The sequence below is a fragment of the Pezoporus flaviventris genome, unplaced genomic scaffold, assembly GCF_033815535.1.
Source record: "Pezoporus flaviventris isolate CSIRO_AGI_PZ_B2104156 unplaced genomic scaffold, CSIRO_AGI_Pfla_v1 ptg000016l, whole genome shotgun sequence".
In the NCBI taxonomy this organism is placed as follows: Eukaryota; Metazoa; Chordata; class Aves; order Psittaciformes; family Psittacidae; genus Pezoporus; species Pezoporus flaviventris.
In genome coordinates, this window is record NW_026892564.1 from 4359536 (window position 1) to 4376634 (window position 17099).

Genomic DNA, 17099 nt, shown 5'->3' on the forward strand with positions numbered 1-17099 from the left:
TAAAAGACTTTGATATTTATAAAAACACAAGAAAACAACCCCATCCCCAAACCCCAAAACTTACAGTTTCTGTGTTCTACATTTAGAAGTTGAAATATTCAGCAGCCTAGCATATGCGGAGAAATAAGGGATATGTATTTTTTAAATATTTATCACTCTGCAAGGAGAATATATGCCTTGGGAAAAGGGAGATTTACTTATGCTTTAAAATGTAGTTATTCCTGTCACTTTCATCCAGCAGAAGTTTATTTTCCTTCAGACAGTATTAGCATTCAAGCAGTTGCATGGTCTGTTGGATGAGGGAACTGCTGTACAAGAAAGCTAAAAAATAAAGTAGTACTTTGATTTATTTTGCCGATGTTTCAGTCTAGTTCATAAAGCACAGCAGATTTCGAGACTAACTGCAGCTTTCTTGAGTAACACAGAAAATGAAGGAATTGCTGTCTTGACTTTGAGGAGCTAAGTATGCAAGAAACTTCAGGGCTCAACTCACACCAAAATATAACTTTTTTTAATAAACAGACATTGCAGCGGGGAAATAAGTGATAAAATAACATTTGGAGTATCTCAGAATGTTAAGATGAACTGTTAACTTCCTTTGACTTTTTTTCTTTCCTCTCTATAGGCTGGTAGAAGCGGAAAGACAGTTGCAGAATTGGAAAAAACAATTGGTTTGATGAAAAAGGTTGTAGAGAGAGTCCAAAGAGAAAATGAGGATCTGAAAAAAACTCCAGCTGTGGTTTCTAATGAGAAATTACTTGGTCTTGAACAGGAAAATGAGAAGCTAAAGGTACCGATATCTTTCCAGCAACTATATTCAGATAGCCGGTTAGCGTGCAAGTTAGTAGGAAAATGAAACGGCAAGCCTGTTATTGGTATCGACTGGCAGAAAAGTGGTTTAAGAATACCAAATATGAAGGCTGTAGAATAGAAAAGCAGAACTTCATTGTACTGCATGTTTTATGTAATGGCACTCTGTGCCTTAAGGATATATTTAAATACATGATTAAATGTTATGTTCATTGTGCTAGGTAGCTGTCACTATGCCATGCTTTAAAAATGGAGATCTGATATTTTCTACTAAGCAATGCATATGTATTTTAAGAAACTGTTTGATATTTAGTCTGAAATGGAAAAGATGAAACTTCAGGTGGGGGACCAGCTGAGTATGCGTCATGACTCTAAAACCAAAGGAATGGAAAAAGTCATTACTGAAAACGAGAGGCTGCGTAAAGAACTGAAAAAGGTATGGTCATTGTAATGCATCCCTTGATTTCCATTAGTTACTGGTCGTGGTAAGTGTATTTATATATATTTTTAATGGTTGATATGGATTGGACACTTTTTCTAAGAACTGCTATTGCTATGATAGAATTTTGAATTATACGTGGAGGGGAGACATCCAGGGAGCAGCCAAAGACAGAATTTGGAAGTTATAGCAGTAGTGATCTTGTAGGTAGTTTTCCTCTAAATCAGCACTGACCCTATCCCACCCTCACTTCAGATAATCCTGAGCTTCGTTAGGTTAAGTATTCCGTAAACTTTTGTTTTTATTGAACAATAGGAAGCTGACAATGGAGAGAAGCTACGAATAGCAAAGAATAACTTGGAGGTATTAAATGAGAAGTTAACAGGGCAGCTGGAGGAAACCATTAAGAGGCTAAATCTGGCTGAGAGCCAAATTGATGGAGCTGACAGCAAAACCTGGAAGCCCATTGTAACAAGGTAGGAATTGAGAATGAAGTAAGGAAGATAATTTCTCTTTAAATATTAGCAAACAAATTAGGCTTGAATTTTCATAATTTCTTTCTTCTTTTGAAGATAGTTTAGTATCATCAGTATTTTATTTTCTGATTATATATCAATATGTAGAATCAGTATAAAGGTCCAGCAGAGATCTGGTGTCCTTAAATACTGGCCTGTCAGCTGCTTCTACAGAGTAGCCAGTGACTTATCTCCCTTCTTCAGATTAGCTGTAGGCTTGTGGATAGTTTTGGTAAAGGAAGTATTTTGTGTTCCTTGCTGGTTAAATGTATTGTATTTGTGCTTTGTGGAATGTCAGCGTTTTTGCTGAGCTTAGAAATTTTCCAGTACCTTACCGCATGGATCAGAATCTAAAACAAAAACTGTAAGTCAGGAACCTGCTTTTCCCAGCTTGGCTGGATTTGAATCTAGGTTTTAACCATGTCAATGTGCAGAGGTTGTGTTAGGAAACACACTGGATTTCTATATTCCTTGGGGCATATAGTCATAGCTGATGCTCCCTGGTGTGTGTGTTCTGAAGGCTAATTGCAGTCAGCCAGCTGGTTCTGTTATCTGTAGAAGAAGGGAGAAAAACTGACAGACTGGCACTGGATTGTCTTTTTCAATATATTATTTGAAGCGTGTAAACCACCATTTCCAGATTTTTAGATAAAACTCAGACTTTGAGATCAGAACCAAAAATCATGTTCTGTTTGGTAGTAAATGTCTGTAACTCTTTACCAGTAAGTTATCTGCACATTACCTATCAGTTGTTTTAAAGTAATGATTTTGGCAAACAGTCACCCCCAGACCATTCCTGTTAACACCCCTTTCAGTCATGAGCTGCAAAGAAAGATGCTAGTTACATGTCACGCTAGAGTGATATAAAGACTGACAGAAGATACATTCACATGAAATACACGTGTGTGGATTCATCAAAGTAGAAGAGGAATGAGAATTTTACTCCTCTTGAGGCAAGAATTTTTAACTGGATATTATCTCATTTACTGATGTAACTCAGAAAAGGACACGAAAACAAAACAATGCATGTGCCATTAAAATAAATAAATAGCCTGTGTCCTGCCTAAGGATGGAAGGGAGCAAATCCGGGGAAGAAGTACTTAGTCATGGATGATCTCAGGATGACATTAAGATGACATGTTGCAAAAAGTACTATTTAATAGTTGTAAACAGAAGTGGAAGATATCTACAAAACCAGAACCTCTGACAGCCACATTATTAGGGCAGAAAATCAGCTGGACAGGAGAAGCCTGTCTGATTTCATCCTAGGTCGCAACAGTGTTGAACAATCTTTCTGCTGATGCCCAGCCTTGTACTCCCACAAGATCCCTTTCAGATTTAGTGTGTCTCTGCCATACTGCTGAGCCATTTTACTTCACTGAGACTTCAGAAAGCTGTCCTTTTTTTTTTCTTCCTTCCTAACCTTCCCCCTAACCATGTAGTGAGGTAAAATGTCCCTACGCAAGGTCAGTGACAGCCATATTTAGCATACGGAAGGAAAGCAAAACCGGCTGCCAGCCACTGGAGGAGGAAGACAGGAACATGCAGTGAAGATGGTAGGCCCTTAGTAACTAGTGTGTCAGCTCAGTGGTTTGAACATAGTTTTTCTTCTAGCTCTCCACCTGTTCAAAAACATTTCTACTTAGTTCTGTTAAGCTGACATAGATACACAGTTGTAGACAGGTAGGTAGGTATAAAATATATGGTTATGCTTAATTGTGCTTGTCTATTTCAAGTGGTGTGAATAAACTTTTATTTGCGTTTACTTTAAGATGATTTTAAAGTAAGTGACTGAGGTTAAGACATTACTAACCTAAAGGAGCTCACCAGGTCACTTCAACATGCAGTCCACCCCACCAGCAAATCTTCCAAAGTATGGATGTCATAGTAGAAGGTGTCTGAAGGGCAGACAGGGGGATCATCCAAGTGATCCTTTGGAAGGCTCTTCAGCTGGTAGCAAGACGTAGATCACAGTGGTATCTGAAAGCCCGCTTCAGACAGGAGATTGGACCTTGTGATCTCCAGAGGTACCTTCCAGCCAACATTTCAATGATTCTACAAAAAACCTTTTTGTAGCCTTCTATGGCTCAAATCGAAACAGAATCCTCTTCCAACTACTGTTACTCCAGGGTAAACAGAAGTTCTTGCAGAATGTTTTTGTCTTTGGAAACTTCATCTTCTGTATCTATATTAGCCCTTTCTCAGTACATTAATTTATTTCAATCAATCAAAGATATGACACTGAAGTAAGACCCAACCCATGTGCATGCTGTATCAATAACAGATGTGCATGTTTTTAGCAGGAGGTAGTTTAGGGTTCACGTGTAATAGAGTAAAAAGATCTCAGTCCCCCTTTAATAAAGTACAGACACTAAGTAAGATCCACAAAGGTGTAACGCTTGCAAAAGCCTTTACTCTAAGATTAAAAATGCATTTTTCTTTCAGCTCACTTATTTTTAAGACCAATGCCCCAAACGTAGAGTGTATTTTATGGCATTTAATCTCCCACAGATATTTTAGTCTCTATTTCTACAAAAGTATTAGCTTCTGCTCTTATCTTTCTCTAAATAAAAATACTACCAGGATGCACAAAACGAAGATAAAGGAAATGGAAATGCATATTGCTAAAAAAACCCAAAGCATTACTGACCTTAAACAGCTGCTGCAGGAAGCAACAGAACGTGAACAGAATGCTGATAAAAACTTACAAGATCTAAAAGAACAAGTGAGTAAAATTTAGCCAGATGACTCTGAGAATAAATTGCTTAATATTTATTTCTTTCTAATATCTATATGGGCAGAGTTTGGTTTGTTATTTTTCTCTGATCCATGCTTTTATGGTTTTTTTCAGCCCTGGTTGCTGTACCTGTACATTTACATGTTTTAGCCATTAATGAGGTTTACTACAGATTATCAACATATACTTCTGACTTGCAGTCTCAGGGGAATTTTTTTTTTCTGTAGTATTCTTCCATGTGTTTGTTGTTGGTTTGTTTTTTTTTTTTTTAATGATAGCTTTCATTGATCACATGTAGGTACAGATGCTTCAAATAAAATCTTTCTAGCTTGTTCCACTGCAGGAGTGAGTTTGCTGGAGGAACTTACCTCTTCCAGGTCTTTTTTGGGGGACTGATTAACTCTGCCACCATAAAGGGCATGGATCTTCATGCCTATTACCAATATGGCCTCTGAATATGCAGTCCCTAATAAGTCATACAAACATTATTTCACACATGGAAGAGTTGATAAATTTTAAACTCCGGCACCTTTGAAAAGATGTATCAAATTTTGGCTTTTAAGTACTTTGCAGATGCAGCCCTAGGACTACCCACCTAGGTTAGCTTCCATCCTCTCATTTATTAATACGTGCAGGGTTTTGCTCCCCAGGCATCTTGTACTGGCCATTCTTGTTGTACTGAATCAAACACACAACTTCCACTATAGGAAGTCATATATTTCCTGTAGGCAACGAAAGCATTCAATAAATAGAACTTGGAATTGAGTGCTATAAAAAAAAAATTTTGTTAATTTGTGTTTGGTTTTCCTTTTCTAAAGTCAGATTATTAACAGGAAGTGTACAACAGCAGCAAAATTAACACAGAGAGAAAATTATTTCATTATGTGATGCTACTGTGGAGCAACACACTTCCCAGTTTGTTTTGTGTCTCAAATACTGATGAAGAGATGTGTCAAGGGTAGCTACATTAAAAAGAAACAAGAGATTGATGGTTGTTAAAAAAAAATAAACACAACCAAACAAATCCTTATCATTTTAGTTAATAATAGAACGAACGGCTATCACTGACCATAGCCTTAGGAGAGTTCATAAATTGTCACTTCATTCAAATATATAGTCTTGTATTTTTTGCTCGTATAGCCTCTGATTTTTTGCTCCTGCATCCTCTACTGAAAAGCACTTGAAGAGGCTACACCCCTCTGTAGGTAATTAGCTTTGTGAAAACTGTCAGTAGATGAACACTCTGATGATCTAGTACCTGGTTATGTCCTTAGTATTATTTTCATTCATTTTTCTAATTCGGTATCAAAGAGAACTCCATCTGAACTGTATTACCTCTGGATACTGTTTCAAGAGTAAAACTTTCTTAATTTTTCTTTTAAGATTGAGCTTCTCAAACAGTTTCCTGAAGGTACAAGGACAGAGCAAAGCCTTTTCAGGGAGCTTCAGCTTTTAAGGTAATGTACTCTTTAAATACCTAAATAAATAATTCAGCCAATATACATGAGAATAATCAGGAAACGGCCACCGCGATTTTTACTTATATATTTTATATTCTAAAATAGTTTAACAGTTTTTAAAAATTATTCTAAAAATGTTTTATATTCCAGATTAACTAATAACCGATTAGAGAAAGACAAAGCAGAACTAGCTCAGCAGGTGGAAGATTATAAGCACCACATGCACACATGTACAAGTGAAGTTTCTGCAGCTGGTAATCGTTTTCAATACTAAAATGATGATCCTCCTGTATTTGGGGCCTTAAGTAAAAATAGGTTAAAATGTATGTGCAAAATGGTAATAAACCTACAGAATTATGTGAATTATGTTAATTACAGAGTAGCGTAAACTGGAGCAAATTAAGGTCCTGGATTTTGGAGTTACTTTCACAAGGGGTTTATAGAGAAGTGTTAACTAATTGCGGAGATTTTTAAGATCTTACGAACAAGAGCTCGTAATATTTGTCAGATTTCCCTTTCCAAGAGGATGTATAGTTCATCGCTTTGCTTTATAAACCTCAGAAGACTTCTTGTGTCAGTCATTCACTGAAATCCTCCTGCTTATTACCCCTTCTGCCTTGGGTTGGAAGCTGCCATAGAATTCTATTCATCTCTTCCCAGATACCAGCTCTGCAAATAGTTTAAGACTCCCAAGGGAAAAGCAGAGCACTATAGAGCAGCACGTTGCCGTATGACTGGGAAAAGAAAAACTAACCCTTTCTGAAATTATGATTATAGTTAACAAGATCCTTACACTACGTTATTGCCAAATTTCCTGCATTTAACTCAGAGAAACTGAATGCAGGACTGGCAATGGGAGCACTGCATTCAGTTATAGGAGCCAGACACACCCACTTAATTTGTGTAAGAACTAAAGCCCAAGTGACTTGAATTTTTGGTGGGTGTTGATCCCCATTGGGTTTACACACTGTTACAAATTGTTCAGCTTTCAGGGGATGCAGAATTACTGTGACAAGATAACTCGTATCATTGTTTTTCATTACCTTAAATTTTGTAACAAATTACCATGACTTTTGCAGGACAGAATGAAATTTTACAGAAGGATAAAAGTGACAGGTTAATGGAAGCAGCTGACCTCCAGACACAGTTGAAAGCCTCTGAGCTGGAGAAACAGCAATTAAGGGTGAGTTGCAAAGATCATCCTGGGCAAGACAATGAGACAGTGGTTATCTAGGAGGAGTTGGTTAATATCTAAACTAATATCTAGTGTCTCTAGAGAACATGCTTATTATTATCTCATCATTTACCACTTAAGTTGTTGACATGTATTTCCCAAGTTCCGGATAAAGGTAGTGTATTCCTTCATTCTTTTTAACAGGAAGAAACAAAAGCGCTGAGAAGAGAACTAGAAAACTATGGCCCTTCCTTTTTTGAAGAAATTGAAGATCTGAAATATAACTACAGTGAAGAAGTTAAAAAAAATATTATCTTAGAAGAGAAACTAAAGCAGCTTTCTGAAGAGTTTGGCATTCAAGGGGATAGTCCAGGCAATGTTTCTGTTGATTAGGCTAGTGTTTAGTGTCCTCAGTATTAATACAGTAAATAAATTCGGGGGCAATTTCATAATATTTATTTTATCTGTTTTTTATCTCGGAATAATACAAGTCTATTAAAGTTACAATAGTTTGGCACATACCTAAGAGCACAGAATTGGATTAGTCGACAGATTATGGTCAGTATTTATATACACCAGTCAAAAATGAGTTTTACTTCTCCCAGCCCCTTTGCAATACTGTATCTTAATTTAGAACAGTAATTTGAGTTATACACAGGTGTTAAGCGAAGTTGAAACCTTGGACTTACCCTGTAAGTCAAGAAACTCTTAAAATGTACCAAGTCTGCCAAGTTCCAGACCAGTAAAAACGTGCAATTCGTTCTGCTGTCTCGCGCTATCATCCTTAACTGTGGACTCAGGGTCAGTGTGCTGACTACCTGCGCTTACATCCCTGACTGTTTTTACCTCAAATTTTAGAAAATCCAAGAACAAAGAATTGAAAATAAAGTTATAGTAGTATTTCAACCAATCTAATGGTGTTTTGGTATTTAAATAATTTTTCATTTTGTATATTTTATATAGCTGGATGTATACTTTTACAGCACAAATAAAGCCAACTCCAAACAATCGGGCGGTCTCACCTTTATTATTTATAGGTCATCTTTCTTAATATGCCCTTGATGAAGTTTCCTAATTGAGATGCAGTCTGGGTGTTATTGAGCCAAGTCATGTCTCAAATCACTGAGGACCTCTAAAATAGAAGTTTACTTTCTTTCACGCTTTTTGTCTCAAAATAGCAGACGGACTTAAGTAGCGTATAGCTTGAGTGGGCTTTTGAGTAACAGTATAATGCTGCAGCTTACCAGTTAAGTAATACCAATGAAAAGTTTTCCACCAAAAGAAACTGCTACAACTTAGAAAAAATAAAAAATGCAATTTTATGGGCCCACCTGAAATACATCCTTTACAGTATGCTTCTGACACTTAACTTATAACAGTTTCCAGAAATGGATTCAAAAGTTAAGAATTTTTCCGAACTGAAAAGAAACATGCTAAAAGCTAGATCTCTGCTCTGGATGTTGGATCTCTCGCTACATCAAATCAGTCATTTAGGAAAAACTTAACATTGCACACAGTACCTAGGCCGTTGCCCGAGATAGGAGATTATTTGTAAAGAGTTCTGTGGTAGACGCAGGAGGAATGTAGCTCATAAAACCCATATCAAGCATCAAACTTGATATCTTGGAGTCTGTCAAATCTTTGACCATTCAAGTTTGAAAAATGGTGAAACAAACTCTTTGGTTCAAAGTCACAGTCATATTTAGCTCTATTAAAAGAAATTACAACCGGCTGAGAATTGAGGTGCGTCTCTGCAAGTGGCCAGCGTAAGCCAAGATGATGGCGATGGAGCTAAAATAGAAAGAAGTAAAATCAGCTTAGAGGTTCTGGTATAGTAGCCCAACAGTTCCAACTTGCAGGGAGGTGTGGGTGTGCATGTGCTTTCATTCGAAAATCCTCTGCACTGGGGCACTTAGAATCATTAAGCAGTTATCTGAGTAACACGAGTAACAGCAAAGCACAAGACAAACCAGAACCAAGGTGTCATCCAGAGCTTCAGGAAAAAATACGAACCTGCCAGTTAATCAAAACCCACATTCTTATTAGCAATACTTGTTCTGTAAGTCAACATTACAAGAAAGGAATTTTTAAGACAAAGAAACGAAGCTTTAAAATGTTGAGTATTCCTATACTGAGAGGCAAGAAAATACTATGTTCTCAATTACCTTATTAGTATAATGTAGATAATGAAAAAGTTTAATATGTTGTCACTGTAGTGATTCACTGTCTTGACTAATTCTACTGTCATCTCACTTGCTCGGAGAACATTACTACTAAAGAATTTGGAAAGCGAGACAAGAAGTGAATACCTCACTTGAAGTCGTATGAATTACTCTACTGCTTCCCCCATGCCCACATATATATTTACCTTGATTAAACACCCATCATTGCAGTGCCACACAATTCCTTCCACTTTACCCTCACTGCAGCCTTCAAACCAAGATAGTATGTCATTTTGTTTCAGAGGGGGCGGATTCTTTATTTCAAATGCTCCATGTGGCACAAGAAGATGTACAGGCTGCTTCTTGCTTCCTAATCCTACGTTAAGAGAAAAAAAAACAAACAACTGCTGCTAGTTACGTGCGTTAAGATTTTCCTCACTTTTGTTACTATGGCTATCTAAAGCACTATTAAAGGTAGACTTTTATTAGATTCTGTAACAGTTAAGAGAACTGTTTAAGGGAACAGTTAAATACGTACTTTTAAGTACCAAATGTAGCTGTTTCTTCCTCACGTAACCTTTTATTTATATATTTTCTTATAAATATAGATTAATACTTAAGCCAGGCTGTTAACAACTGCATTGCTGCTTCGCTGACCGTTCAGTGTAAGTCTCCATTTAAGAATACAGCCATTAAACTTTTGTGTTGCATTTCCTTTACATTCTGAGAAAATGCTTAGACCAGATACTACTATTTTTCCTATCTGTCCTTGCAAGTTACCCTAACAGCAACGCTCAGAAATCAGTTGTGCTCATATCTATTTTTGTTGTTGTAAGGATTTTACAGAGAAGCCACAACCAAAATTTAGCTTAAATTACATTTCCCTAAAAAAGTATTCATAAGATTTTATAATTAAAAAATTACAATTTCTGACTTTACAGGAAAAAAAAAAACAAGCAATCATTTTCTGCTTTAAGGGAATAAAGAACATCAAAAGAGCAAGGAAAAAAAAAAGTCAAGAAAAGACACTAACAAACAATCTTAAATATTTTAGTATTTTAATAGTAACATTTTAAACAACTAAAGAGTAATGCAAAGCATTCTTCTAGTAACTCCTGAAGAACACGCAGGTGAAAACAGGTTTACTAAACATAGTTTCGTAAAAACTCAGCTTTCTGAGGCGAGCATTTCTGGGTGGGTGTTTTTTGAGCCAGCCCTTTCTCTCCTTTCTAAAAAAGTTACACTGCTAACTTGGAACTTTTAAAAAAACTTATTAAAAAAAAAAAGCAAATAAAAAAAAAAGCATTGACTTAACTCAAAAATATCACCAAATAGGAAAGTATTTAAGAAAAGACCATAGAAACTTACCATACGGATTTGCATTAATATTAGTCCCAATAAGCTCCAGTGTTTGCTCTAAAATTTCTGATAATGGCACCGGGCTGATTTCCAGAAGCCCTGGATCAGCATGGTGTTTCAATACCAGTGCTATTTCAGCCTCATAATTTACAACGGATGAGTGCCAGCAATACTGCTTACTATTTTTCTCCACAGGCACCCAACCTAGGAGAAAACATTTCATTTTACCAAAGTAAATACCTGAAGTTATCAAACATGTAGTAGAATTGTACATGCATTAAAACCCAAAACAACAATACACACCATTAACTCCGAACAGAAAGAGTAACAAGAGAAACTCTGTTGTGTCTCAGAGAAATGTCAGAGGAATGCAAACAGGACAACTATGCCTTCAGCTGAAGCCCTGTAAGACTGTACAGCAAACTGCAATTATTTTCATTGTGTCAGAAGAACAAAGCCTTTCTAGACACTGAATGAATGACATGCAATTCTTTTCTGAACAGGTTAACTACTACTTTTTACTCTACAACTAATTCTAATTAACTTCAAAAATGGATTTCCCCCCACCCACTTTACCCATTCTGCATCTTAAGTACCTGGCATATGTCCGTTCTCATCAGGCAAGGGATTGCCATTAGAAAACTCTATGTCCTTTGCTGGAATCCAGGTATCTGGAACAGGCTTGAAATCCTCTTCAATGTTCCAAGCAAATTCTAGATGTGTAAGTACGACATTTAGTTCCTGGCAAACTCTTAGCCAATTTTACGTTTTGATCGTCTTTCAATGCAACTATTAAAATACCACTGATCTAAACTTTGTTTTACAGGCAGTAGTCCCAATTAGTACAAGCACTAAAATCTGGCACACTCAGGCAAGCTACAATTAGGATGGTGTAGTTTAAAAGTTCAAAACTAAGAAGCGGAAATAGGCATCTAAATAGCCAACATTGTATTTAAAGTGGAACAAGATAAATAAGAACAAAACAGAACAGAATTTTGGTTGGAAGGGACCCACAACAATCATCCAGTCCAACTGCATGACCAATTCAGGGCTGACCAAAACTTAAAGCACGCTGTTGTTGTTAAGGGCATCGTCAAAATGCCTTTTGAACAGTGACAGGCCTGGGACATTGACCACCTCTCTAGGAAGCCTCTTCCAGTGTCTGACCACCCTCTTAGTAAAGAAAAGCTTCCTAATGTCTAAACCCTCTCCACTTCCCCTCCTCAGGAAGCTGTAGAGAGGAAAACATATCACCACTCAGCCTCCTTTTCTGCAAACTCAACAAGCCCGAAGCACTCAGAGTACCTTCTTTCCAGCCCCATTACCACCACTGTTGCCCTCCTCTGAACGCATGCAAGGACCTTAATGTCCTTCAAGCTCTAGGGCCCAGAACTGCACACCGGATTCAGGGTGAGGCTCCACCAACACTGAATACAGCAGGATAATCACCTCTTTTGACCAGCTGGTTATGCTGGTTTGATGCACCCCAGAATGCAGTTTGCCCTCTGGGCTGCCAGGGAATGCTGCTGTCAACCAGAACCGTAGAATTGAGCCCTGAGGAACACCACTGGTGACCAGTCCCCAGCCAAATGCAGTCCCATTCACTACAACCTTGGGAGCTCTGCCCTTCAGCTACTTCTTCACCAAGCACACTGTGAACCTTCTTAGTCCCCACAGTTGGCCAACCTCTCCAGAAGGATGCTGTCAGGGACAGTATCAAAAGCCTTACTAAAGTCCAGAAAAACTACCCCCACCACCTTCCCTTCATCCAGTAGGCAGGTGACCTAATCATAGAAGGATACCAAATTAGTTAAACAGGACTTTGCCTTTGTAAATCCATGTGACTGTGCCAGACGACTATTTCTTTATTCTTTAAATGACTTTCAACAGAACCAAGCAGAATCTTCCCCATAATTTTTTCTGCAACCAACATTAGACTAACAGGTCTGTAGGTTCCCTGGTCTTCCCTCATGCCCTTTTTGAGGACTGGAGTAACACTGGCTAGATTCCAGTCAGTGCAGACTTCCCAACTCCCAAGACCTTTTTGGTAGATGATCAGGAGGGGTCCTGCCCTAACAGGACTAGCTCCCTCACCTGAGGCCCTTCGTGTCTTTTTCCTGCATCATTTTTTTTTCTGGAGAAGAGGAGGCTGCGTGGAGACCCCATAGCAACCTGCCAGTATCTGCAGGGGGCCTATAATGATGCTGGGGAGGGACTCTTCATTAGGGACTGTAGTGCCAGGACAAGGGGTAACGGGTTAAAACCTAAACAGGGGAAGTTTAGATTGGATATGAGGAAGAAGTTCTTTACTGTAAGGGTGATAAGGCACCGGAATGTGTTGCCCAGGGAAGCTGTGAATGCTCCATCGCTGGCAGTGTTCAAGGCCTTGGGTGACACGGTTTAGTGTGAGGTGTCACTGCTCATGGCAGGGTGGTTTGAACTAGATGATCTTAAGGTCCTTTCCAACCCTAACTACCCTACAGTTCTATGATATACAAACCATGTCTCTCTAATACTCCAGCAAAGCCCGACCTTGCTTCCGGAGATCATAGGATTTCCTTTCCAAGACCTGCTCATCACAGCAGTATGATATTCCCAGCTGATGTCTGGGAAATCGCAATCTCCCACAAGGACATGGGCTACCGATCCGGAAACATCTCCTAATTGCCTATGAAATAACTTACTGCTGCTTGCATCCTGGTTGGGCTATTGGAAGTAGACACCCCTCTACAACGTCTCCTTTGTTTTCCATTTCCCCTACTCCACAACTGCATCACCTACTAACCATACAGACTGTAGAGTCAAACCTTTCCCTCATGCACAGTGCAACACCTCCACCTCACCTGCCCTCTCTATCCCTCCTAAACAGCCTGTAGGCCTCCCTCCCAGCACTCCAATCGCGCCACTCATTCCGTCAAGTATCAATAATACCGATGATAGTGTAATTCTGGGAGCTAACCAATGCTTCCATTTCATGCTGTTTGCTTCTCACACTGCATGCACTGGTGGACAAGAATTTCAGACACACTCCTGAGCTCTCCATGCTCCCAGGAGACCTGTAAACGTTCCCACAGGCATTGCCACCCACTGGCCATACCATGCCAGCCCTTATCTCACCCACTGCACTGCTTTTGGTATCTCCTTCCTCAGTCGACTCTAAAGTTCTCTTCAAGAGTGACATTAAAATAATTTGAGTATGATCACTGACATTTCCTGCATTACATGAGAGCCGCTTTGCAAACTAGATTAACTTCTATCGGAAAAGAAAAAGTAAGAAATCTTCACCAACCTTTGCAATCTTCCAATGAATACAAGAATTGTTTAAACTTTTTTTCAGCTTGCTTGTTAGGTTTACAATCCAGCCTAGCCCACAGATAGGGTTGCCCTAGAGTTTCCAGAGAAAGAAAACCAGCAGTTTACTGAGGTGACCATACCCGCTGAAATCAAGTACATAAAAGACAAGGTATGAATTCTCATTTGCAACAAGAGAAATTATTTTACGGCCAAAGACACTACATAAATTCATACATTCATTAGACTACATGGACCTATGGTTACGGTAACTATTACTGCGTGGTCAAGATCTTCAATGGCAGCTGCATTCACAAAAGCTGTAATCCAGTAAACCTCACAACAAAAGCAAAAGCTACATAAAACAAGGCTTCTACTCAGCATGAGAAAACTCACAAAACCGTTGCATTACCTTTGTAGGTAGTTACGTAACAGCAGGTTCCATCCACCTTTTCAGTAGGAATTGCACTGTATATATCTGCCTCTATCGCCTTTGCAGTTATAGTTTCAGTAGCCAAAACTTTAAACGGCTGAAAAAAAGACAGGTATTTTAAACCCTCATCATGGCTAGATTACTGTCTTTTTTCTCATGTGGATTCTTGCTCCTGACAACTGGACTCTAGAAGCCAAGTCTTACTCATCCTATTCCTGATTTCTAACCCTATCAAAATACACCAGTTTCCTCAAGACATGGCAGCCTGGAAAATGCTCTAATACAGAAGACCAAAGGCAATCTCTTTGCAAACTCTCTCCCCCTTTTCCACACTTGTTTATTATTTAGAGATAATTTTGCCATTTTATGCACTTCAAGTAGTGCATATAAACTAGAAGGGCTCCAGGCTAATGCTGCAGTATTTGGATGTGCCTTCCTGTATGACAATGGCAACAGAAATTCATCCCCATGAGCTGCTCCAAGCTCTCAGTTCGGAACTGGAAGCCAACAGCACCATTTTATGCCATGAAATACAAGGGCCAGTGCAACACAAGGTAGCAAAAGCATCCTGATGTTACACACTTGGTATCAGAGCTGCCAACTAAACAGTCTTCCACTTCCAAGAGCAAAGACACAAGTGATCCAGGCATCTGAAATAAACAGCCACCCACAACTATTCCAAATTTCTAAGCGGGGTTCTGTAACAGCATCACTGTAAACATATCACCAGTCGTGTTTGGATTCAAATGTTCCTGCAAAATCATCTCCCCTTCCTCCTCTCTCCCAGGACACCTATGAGTTGTGAATCTCAAAACAGAACTCTGAATTCATAAAATGAGAACCTTCTACAGGCTTTCTTTGTATCAATGGGCTGTTTTCTATTTTAGAAAACAGATTTGCAATCATCTATGACAATTTTATGAAGATTACATGAAAATCGTTCAGGGTAAGAAGGTAAAATTCCCGTTGGTTTTCTGACCACCACCACCCTTCTTCCCCAGCAAACAGAACCCCCTCTGGAATTCTTGCCTGCAGTTTGAAAAAAGGGAAAACACAGCGTATGCCAGTTCTAGACCTAATCCCCTAATGGTTTCTTCTGCATGAATTAAGAAAATACATAGGGAGACCCTTACATGACCATTACCACGATGGTGTTGCTACTCAGAGTTGAACAACTTAGTTACTGAAGTCTTGGCAATCATTTCAGCTCTTCCGTCCAGAAGTGAAATACTAAAGGGTGAAAGTCACCCACACGGATAAAAGTTCACCATGCAGCTGACAGAAAACAGTAGGTACTGCTCCTAAAACCAGGTAAGAAAGATTGAAGGTCTATGGCTAGAGAGGCGAATCACACCCCAGTCTGTCTTGACACTGCCATTTCCATCTCAGGAAGTCGTAACGTTGACTCGGATCCACTACTTTCCCCTTATTAGATATCCCACGTTTTACAGCCTCAAAGGAATTCTTCCCGCATAACCCTGTTACTGCCCGGATCACAACAAAACAGAAGAGAAAAAAGCGCGTTTATTCCCCACAAGGCTCACAGGCGGGCATGGCGCGACAGTTTTACACAACTCCCAGTCTGTCCACGGTGGAGCAGGCTCGTTCCTTGCCGTGACCATTTCCGACTCTTGCGTGAGCACCTGGATACGCCACCGTCCATTTCGCCAGAGACCTGCAGCCAAACCTCTCACCACTCGGCTGACTCACCCCGTCGGGTGCGCTCCGGTCAGCTCGACCCGGCACCGGACTCGGCCCCGCCGCGGAGACTGGGGCCCCCACCTCCTACCGCCCTCCCAGCCCCGTGCCGCCCCGACCACCTGCCGCTCCCGCTTGGCCGACGGCTCCTCCTTCACCTCCGTCACGAACAAACACGGCACCTTCCGCTGCACCGCACCCCGACGCCTCATGATCCCGGCCCCAACCCACCGCCAGCCCCGCGCCGCGCCGCGCCGCGCCGAGCCGAGCCGAGCCGAGCCGAGCCGAACCCAGCCCACACTGCGCCTGCGCCGCGCCCGCGGGGCGCCACGGGAAGTGGAGCCCGTTACTGCCCCCCCCGCCAAGCTCTGCGGCACGGCCGTGGGCGCGGTGGGTGAGCTGGGCTGCCCGTGTCCAGCAGCCCGCAGCCTCGGGTCGGTTCCGCCGCCCCGCCCCGCCCCGCCACGCCCGGCCCGGCCGCGGGCCTGGGGCAGCTCCGCTCTCCCCAGCGGCAGTTGCCGCCGGGCCAGGGCCGGCCCGGGAGCCACAGTTGTGCTCGGAGATGGGTCCCGGCGGCCGCGAGGCCGAGGCCGGCCTGAGGCCCCAAGCTGTGGGGACCTCTCCCTCAGGACAGCCGCCTGCTGTCCTTACCCAGGCTCTGCCTCGGCGTACAACCCTTGAGTCTCTGCCGCTTGACTGTGCCTGGACGCCAGGCACTCGCTCACCAAAGCTGCTTTGCCGCTGTGCTCTTTAGCTGCACAGAGGGGAGAACATAAAACGAAAGGCTCGTCGGTCGACACAAGGACACGGACAGAGATCGCTCACTCTTTTCTCTCAGTTTATTGCCAATCGCAGCCGAGCAGGGGCATGAAAAAAGTCAAATTTCTCAACACCACCTCCTCACCAGTCCCTTCTCCCCTGTTGTCATTGGCCCTGTTGGACACATGGGAAGCTTCCAGCAGCTGCTCCCTGTAGCCCCCAGCTACCACATCTTTGCCACACAAACCCAGGGCAGAATCGG

General features: G+C 40.8%; 2 protein-coding genes across 2 annotated transcripts; one reads left to right on the plus strand and one right to left on the minus strand.

Moving 5' to 3' along the window:
• Positions 1-372: 372 nt before the first annotated feature.
• LOC133269922 (centrosomal protein of 290 kDa-like) lies at positions 373-8128 on the plus strand. Its single transcript, XM_061454658.1, has 8 exons — positions 373-790; positions 1124-1246; positions 1565-1725; positions 4348-4489; positions 5885-5958; positions 6112-6215; positions 7041-7144; positions 7340-8128. Exons 1-8 carry the CDS (start codon positions 677-679, stop codon positions 7526-7528), a joined length of 1011 nt encoding a protein of 336 aa, XP_061310642.1. The 5' UTR covers positions 373-676; the 3' UTR covers positions 7529-8128.
• A 378-nt stretch (positions 8129-8506) lies between these two features.
• Positions 8507-16322, minus strand: LOC133269923 (RNA ligase 1-like). Its single transcript, XM_061454659.1, has 7 exons — positions 16201-16322; positions 14360-14477; positions 13946-14041; positions 11253-11369; positions 10666-10860; positions 9504-9673; positions 8507-8926 (listed from the first exon to the last, which is right to left on the minus strand). The coding sequence occupies exons 1-7, from the start codon at positions 16288-16290 to the stop codon at positions 8738-8740; spliced, it is 975 nt and encodes a 324-aa protein (XP_061310643.1). The 5' UTR covers positions 16291-16322; the 3' UTR covers positions 8507-8737.
• Positions 16323-17099: the final 777 nt, after the last annotated feature.

Excerpts from the sequence above, each read along its gene's own strand:
- LOC133269922 (XM_061454658.1), top strand. The coding sequence starts at position 677 with ATGAAAAAGGTTGTAGAGAGAGTCCAAAGAGAAAATGAGGATCTGAAA. Across the intron at positions 1,726-4,347 it reads TGGAAGCCCATTGTAACAAG|GATGCACAAAACGAAGATAA; the intron begins GTAGGAATTGAG and ends AAATACTACCAG. Across the intron at positions 4,490-5,884 it reads TACAAGATCTAAAAGAACAA|ATTGAGCTTCTCAAACAGTT; the intron begins GTGAGTAAAATT and ends TTTTCTTTTAAG.
- LOC133269923 (XM_061454659.1), bottom strand. The coding sequence starts at position 16,290 with ATGAGGCGTCGGGGTGCGGTGCAGCGGAAGGTGCCGTGTTTGTTCGTG. Across the intron at positions 9,674-10,665 it reads TATTAATGCAAATCCGTATG|GATTAGGAAGCAAGAAGCAG; the intron begins GTAAGTTTCTAT and ends CTCTTAACGTAG. Across the intron at positions 8,927-9,503 it reads ATGATGGGTGTTTAATCAAG|CTCCATCGCCATCATCTTGG; the intron begins GTAAATATATAT and ends TTTCTATTTTAG.